Below are 6,683 nucleotides of genomic sequence, written 5' to 3'. Positions count from 1 at the left end.
GGGTGGGGGCTCTGTGGGGTAGGAAAGGGCTGTGAGGGATTGGGGGGGCTGTGGGGCAGGGAAGGTGCTGGCTGTGGGCGGGGGGGGGCAGTGGGGTGCCGTTGGCCGACTCAGGGGGACCCTCCACCGCAGCCGAGTGTCGGAGAGATTTGGGATGGAGCCTGACCCACAGCCGTGGGGCCCACGCAGCCACCCACCCCTCTCCCCCCAGGGCATCCCTGCCGGGGCAGGGGGTTCCCACAGGCCGTGGGGTGTGATGACACCCTGGGGGGGGCGGTTATCTCTGGGACTAACGTGGCACGGGGCTGTGCTGCTCTGGGGGTCCCTGTGCCGGGTCCTGGCCCCGAGCTGCCCCAGCAGGTTTGTTGCGGGTGTCGGCGTGTGGCGATAAACCCCCTTTTCTGGTGCCTCAGGTGCTGACCCCCGGCTGCTCCCCGGCGGCCCCCCCGGCGGCTCGCAGGGTCAGGGCGGCTCCAGGCCCCGCAGCCATGTCCACCTTCCGCCAGGAGAGCGTGGAGGACTTCTACGAGATGGGGGAAGAGCTGGGCAGGTGAGCGACATCCCGACATCCCGCTGTGCTCGGGGAGGGGGGTTCTGTGGCTGCTGCAGCCTTTGTGGTGTCCCTGTGCCACCTCTGTGCTACCTGCAGGCGGTGGGTCTGGGGGCCAGGGGCTGTGCTGAGAGCCAGGCACTTCTAGCAGCTACATATTAAAAAAAAAAAAAAAAGGCGTTAATTAAAGCTAAACTTGGTTCTGTGTCTGGGCAGGCCTAGCTGCTGCCTGCAGAGCTCCCATCCTGTCCAGGTTTGGTCAGGGCTGCTGGGTCACTGCTGGTGGCTTCCATCCCTTCTTGGTCGCTGTCGCCCGGCTCTGTGCCTGCGGGACAGATCTGGGGGTGAATCACTGCGTGCAAATGGGATTTAATCATCCGGGATGCAAAGGCAGCAGCAGCGGAGGGGGGATTTGGATCCTCCAGCGCTGCCTCAGCCACGCCAGCTCCGTGCCAGCACTGCTGGGGCTCGGGGTCTGCTGCAGCCGTGGGCACAGGCTCCCTTCTCAGGCACTAGGAAATAATTGTGCGGTAGAAACATTTTGGGTGGCTTTAATTTTTTTTTTTTTTTTTTGATAGGTGGGGAGCTTCCAGGGGCTTGCTCTGTGTCCCCTTTCTCTTTGGGGCTGCGCTGTAGCTGTGGTCCGGTGTGAGCCGTGGGGACAGATGGGGGTGCCTGGGGGCCCCCGATCCCACCTGGGCAAGGCTGGTCTGTGCCCCGGGGGGGCTGTGGGTGGCCCAGGCCGTGATCCGGGGATGTATGAAGGGAGTCTTGGGTCCGGGCGCGCGTGGAGGCCGGTGACGGAGGCCGGTGACGGGACCACACGTCACCGTGTGCTGGCGGGGACGGCCAATGGCCGGGGCAGTGGGGAGGGGAGGGAGCAGCCTGGGGAGGTGGGATGGATCCTGTCCTCGGTGGAGGAGGGCGTTGAGGGGCCCTTGTGCATCTCGGCAGAGGGGCTACGGGGGGCTCCGCTGGGGCGGGGAGGGACAGGGGTTGGGATCCTGCTGTAGAAGGATCAAGGAAGTGCCTCTCGATGCCCAGAGCTCTGTCTCCCCCCAGCCCCTGACCTAAGTGTGCTTTGAGCGGTCGGTTACTCTTACTTCAGGCATTTCCTCCCACTTCCACCTTCCCCATCAGAGCTTTGTGGTCCTCTGGGACCGCTGGGCTCTGGGGTTTGCTCCTGGGGGCAGCCTGGGGGGTCCTGGCTGGAAATGGGGGGTGATGGGCATCTCCCACCCCAGGCGGTCACAGCAGCACCCAAACAGCCCAGGGAGGGGCGGCAGCTGCTGCCACGTCCCTGTGAGGAATTTCCTTCCTCCATCCCAGGCTGGGGTTTACTCTCCTGCTCCGGGAGCATGCAGGAGCAGGCGGGTGTCATCAGCTGTGTGGGGGAGGACCCCAATTCCCAACAGACTCTGGGGGAACCGTTCATCCCCCGGCACAGCACAGCGTTCCCCGTCCTCATGCTGGTGCTGACCCCAGTGCCAAGCACGCGCTGGCACGTGCGATGCAGGTGATCCTCTCTCACCTCCTCCCCACATCCCACAGCGGGCAGTTTGCTATTGTACGAAAATGCCGGGAGAGGAAAACGGGCCTGGAGTACGCGGCCAAATTCATCAAGAAGCGTCGGCTGTCGTCCAGCCGTCGGGGCGTGAGCCGGGAGGAGATCGAGAGGGAGGTGGACATCCTGCGGGAGATCCAGCACCCCAACATCATCACACTGCACGACATCTTCGAGAACAAGACAGACGTGGTGCTGATCCTGGAGCTGGTCTCGGGCGGCGAGCTCTTTGATTTCCTGGCTGAGAAGGAGTCCCTGACGGAGGAGGAGGCCACGCAGTTCCTCAAGCAGATCCTGGACGGGGTGCACTACCTGCACTCCAAGCGCATCGCCCACTTTGACTTGAAGGTGAGGTCTGGGGGTGCACATGCCCCGTGCTCGGCACCTGGGGAATGGGGTGGGCTGTCCAGGCTCCTGTGGAGCAGTGGGGTTGGCCCTGGGGTCTCTCCCTGTTTGTGTCCTCCAGGGAGAGGAGCCCAGGGCAGTACAAGGCTCACCGCGGGTGAGTGTGTGGGGGTAAAGCCCAGCTCTTCTCCCCCCACAGCCAGAGAACATCATGCTGCTGGACAAGAACGTGCCAAACCCTCGTATCAAACTCATCGACTTCGGGATTGCCCACAAGATTGAAGCTGGGAATGAATTCAAGAATATATTTGGGACCCCAGAGTTTGTAGGTGAGACCCGGGTCGTGGTTTTCCTGTGGGGTTCCTCCGGACTCTGAAAGCTTTGGTCTAATCCCAGAGAGATGCCCAAAGCCCTGGTGCAGCAGCTGGGATGTGTCTGTGGGGACAGGCTTCTTTCCCCTAGAATAAGCATGTTTTCTCCCCTCTTTCCTTCAAAAGCCCCAGAAATTGTGAACTACGAACCTCTGGGGCTGGAGGCTGACATGTGGTGAGTGAGTCCCCTCCCAGGCCCCTTCCAGTGGCACCAGTGGCTGGTCCCCAGGGCTGGGGTCGTGCCGGCGTGTCCCCCTCTTGCTGAAAGCACAGGGAGAGGGGACCGATGGTGCCATGTGGGGCTTCAGCCTCATCTTCCTCTCTCTTCCAGGAGCATCGGGGTCATCACTTACATCCTGTGAGTATAAGGGGAGTCTGGGGGAGACGGGCACTGCTGGGCGAGTCCCCCTGCCTCGGGCACCTTTTTGGGGTGTCACAACCCGCTCTCACCACAGGCTGAGCGGAGCCTCCCCCTTCCTGGGGGAAACAAAGCAAGAGACCCTGACCAATATATCTGCCGTCAACTACGACTTTGATGAGGAGTATTTCAGCAACACCAGCGAGCTGGCCAAGGACTTCATCCGCCGCCTGCTCGTCAAGGACCCCAAGTGAGAGCCAGGGAGCAGAGCTGGGGGTTACCCTGGGAGGGGTCGGTCCCTCCTGCCCAACCCTCTGTGTACAGGCAGCTCCCACATCTCCTGCCTGTTAGGGTTTAGCTCTCGGCCTGCCTGCTGCCAGCCCATCCTTTGCCCGTCCCTGTTGTTCTGCTTGTCTATAAATCCCATTTATCCCGTTGTTTCCCTCCTGCTGCTTGTAGGATTTGGTGTTGCGAAACATCTGGAAACCAGCATCTCTCCCCTGCGTCAGGCATGGGGTGAATTCTGGGATCACCCCGAGGGTGCAGCAGCTCAGCTGAAAAGGAGGGAAGGGGGTTTGGAAGGGATCAAGGGCTGACCTGAGCACCCTGGGCCGGGGCGGGAGCAGTGGTGCTGCATGATGGACAGTGGTTGGGAGGTTCCTGCAGGCTCTTCTGTGTGTATTTGCCTTTGGGAGGCTGGTTGAGGGCATGGGGGCTGGATGCAGGTCCTGGCTGCAGCGGGGACTGGATGTGAGCCCCCAGGTTCATCCGTGCCCCAAAGGTGACATGATCGAGCTGCTTTTCCAGGACATTAACAGGGAAAGAGGCAGCAAAGCCTCTGCCCCTCGATCGCAGCCTTGCTGTCGTTGCAGGAAGCGGATGACAATCGCTCAAAGTCTGGAACACCCTTGGATTAAGGTGAGAAGTTAAAGAATTGTCACTTCTTGGGTGTCAAACATCCAGGAGGTCGGGGGTGGATGTTGATGTGCTGGCAGCTCTCCACGGCTCTTCCAACCTCCAGTTGGGGCTGGTTTGGTGCTGCTGGTGGCCTCGGTGCTGTGGGACTGGGGTGGGTGCTGAAGCCATCTGGCTCCCGCTGTCCCGGCTGCGCCCCATGCCCGTGGCTGCCCCTCTCCCCAGGTCATCAAGAGGAGGAACGTCCGCAATGAAGACAACTGCAAGAAGCCCGAGCGCCGCCGGCTGAAGACCACGCGCCTGAAGGAGTACACCATCAAGTCCCACTCCAGCATGCCGCCAAACAACACGTACATCAACTTCGAGCGCTTCTCCAAGGTCATGGAAGAGGTGGCTGCAGCTGAGGAGAGCCTCCGAGAGCTGGAGAGGAACAAGAAGTCATTCCAAGAGGACATCGAGGCCCTGCTGTCCATCTACGAGGAGAAGGAGTCATGGTACAAAGAGGAGAATGAGAGCATCAGCCAGGACCTCCGCCAGATTCGGCAGGAGCTGCAGAAGACGGAGGCCCTGAAGAAGCAGGCACAGGAGGAAACCAAAAGTGTGGTGCAGGTGGCCAACGGCCTCAAGAGGCGTTACCGAAAGCTGGAGAACCACTACGAGGCGTTGGCCAAGCAAGTGGCTTCGGAGATGAAGTTTGTCCAGGATCTGGTGTGGTCCATTGAGCGGGAGAAGCTGCAGAGCGGCGAGGGAGACGGCAGCATCCGCTAGCTTGGCTGGCGCCGGGCTGAGGCGGCGGCGAAGGGACCTCGGTGGCTCTGCCCCTTGCTCGCCCGAGGAGCTGCTCCACCGACAGCCTTCGGTAACTGTCCCCAGGCTCTGCTGGGCTCGCCGTGGCGTGCCGGGGGCTTGTGCCTCCCTGGAAACCTCCCCTTCTCGGGGGGCTTGAGTTGTGCTCACCTGGGTTTTGGCTTCCTGCGTGCGGCTCTTGCTTGGCTTGCCGTCCACGTGCTCCCCGTGCTCCCCTCCTCCCTGCCGCAGTGCGTGGGGACCAGTTCTCCCCGTCCCACCCGGGACCTGGGTCTCGGAGCTGCCGCAGTGCCCTGCCTGGAGGTGGGGGGGTTCTGGTGGGGAGACCCCTCCTCTAAACCCTCGCAGCAGCTCAGGGTCTGCCACGTGCGAGCCATGACCGAGGACCAAGTCCTGCGCAGCCCAACTCGCTGCAGCCCCGTGGGTGACCCCGGCCATTCCCCATTGCCCCCGGGGTATCGCACCCCCCTGCACCCTACCCCAGCCCTCGGTCCCACCGGGTGCTCCCCCTTTTAACAAAATAAAGGTCTCTCTGCACCGGGGCGGCCGCCTTGGCTCCTGCCACGGGAGGATGGGTGGTGGGAAGGGGACGAAGACACGCTGGGAGGGGACGGCTCCTCTGCTGTGCCCCCAGTTGGTGTTTGTGCTCCCATCCCAGAGGGATTTCCTTAATTTGGGAAGAGAAAGGCTTTTTCTTTTCTTCATCACCCCTGGCATTGGTGGGCAAGCTCCCTGCGGGCTTGGAGGGGGCTCTGGGGATGAGTTGCAGGATGCTTCTGGGCTGGGGGAGCCCCCAGCCCCTTTGCCTTGGACCCTCGGGGAGGTCTGGGAGGCTCAGGGATGGGTGGGGGCTGGTCCTGGGAATTGAAGGTCTGTGGGATTTGGGGAGGTCCCTGGGGCTTGGGGAAGGCCTTGGGTCAGGTGAGGGCCCCAGGGTTTCTGTGGGATCCCTACCCTTTTCCCCAGGGGTTCTGCATTTACAGGGAATCAGCCAGATCCCATTTTACGTGGGGACAGAGGGAATAAGGACTCAAGCCCAGTGTTACGGGGGGGCAGGGAGGGATGCTGGGCTCTGGCATCTCCAGGAGATGTGCTCCGAGGGCGGGAGAGCAGCTGGTGGCCGAGGCAGGGGGGGCTGGGACAGGGTGGGCTCTGTCCCCTCGCCCCCGGCCTCCTGGGGATGCAGCGGACGAGGTCCCAGCTCGCTGCTTTCCGCAGAGCTTGTGCGAGAGCCCGGGGCTGGGTTTCTGCCGGGAGCCCCGAGGGGTTTCCGGCTGCCCACGGCCCCGTGGCCACGGAGCCAAGATGAATTTGATCTGGGGGAATCACCGGCCAAATCCCAGCGGATGGCAGGCGTCCCTCTGGCTCACCAGCGCCCACGGCGGGGAGGGGCAGCGGTGGGTTTGCCTCCGGCTGAGCTCTGGGCTGAGATGATTTGCTCAATTTAGGCTTTATTTGTCACGCCAGTGCTTCCCCCCCCCAGCAAACTGGGGGTCTGGGGTGGCGGCGAGACGGGCCCAGCCTGGGTGAAGGGGACGTGCCCCGTGTGCCCGTCTGCACCAGCCGTCGGGCAGCCCCATGTGCCGGCCGCTGCCCGCTGACGTCCCGCGGGGTGTAGGTTTCATCCCAACCTGCGGGGCACGCAGGCCTGGGCTTAATTTTAGTCTGCCCCGTTTTTCCAGGCCAAGGCTTTTGGCATCCAGGGGTGACGGTGTGACCGCCCGGCTGGTGGCAGCGGCCCAGGGGTCTGTGCAGAGACCCCAGAGTGCAGCC

At 62.7% G+C, this 6,683-nt stretch overlaps 1 protein-coding gene across 1 annotated transcript; it reads left to right on the top strand.

The window, feature by feature from the left end:
- The first annotated feature begins 382 nt into the window (after window positions 1-382).
- On the top strand, window positions 383-5,453 carry DAPK3 (death associated protein kinase 3). The gene is made up of 8 exons (XM_026865261.1): window positions 383-550; window positions 2,102-2,462; window positions 2,659-2,788; window positions 2,957-3,005; window positions 3,162-3,188; window positions 3,286-3,438; window positions 4,061-4,106; window positions 4,329-5,453. The coding sequence occupies exons 1-8, from the start codon at window positions 489-491 to the stop codon at window positions 4,869-4,871; spliced, it is 1,371 nt and encodes a 456-aa protein (XP_026721062.1). The 5' UTR covers window positions 383-488; the 3' UTR covers window positions 4,872-5,453.
- The last annotated feature ends 1,230 nt before the right edge of the window (window positions 5,454-6,683 follow it).

The sequence above is a fragment of the Athene cunicularia genome, assembly GCF_003259725.1.
Source record: "Athene cunicularia isolate RWA chromosome 28 unlocalized genomic scaffold, athCun1 chr28_part2, whole genome shotgun sequence".
NCBI lineage: Eukaryota > Metazoa > Chordata > Aves > Strigiformes > Strigidae > Athene > Athene cunicularia.
Note: the sequence above shows the minus strand (reverse complement) of the source record. Positions and strands in the feature narration are given on the sequence as shown.

Excerpts from the sequence above, each read along its gene's own strand:
- DAPK3 (XM_026865261.1), top strand. The coding sequence starts at position 489 with ATGTCCACCTTCCGCCAGGAGAGCGTGGAGGACTTCTACGAGATGGGG. Across the intron at positions 551-2,101 it reads ATGGGGGAAGAGCTGGGCAG|CGGGCAGTTTGCTATTGTAC; the intron begins GTGAGCGACATC and ends CACATCCCACAG. Across the intron at positions 3,439-4,060 it reads CTGCTCGTCAAGGACCCCAA|GAAGCGGATGACAATCGCTC; the intron begins GTGAGAGCCAGG and ends CTGTCGTTGCAG.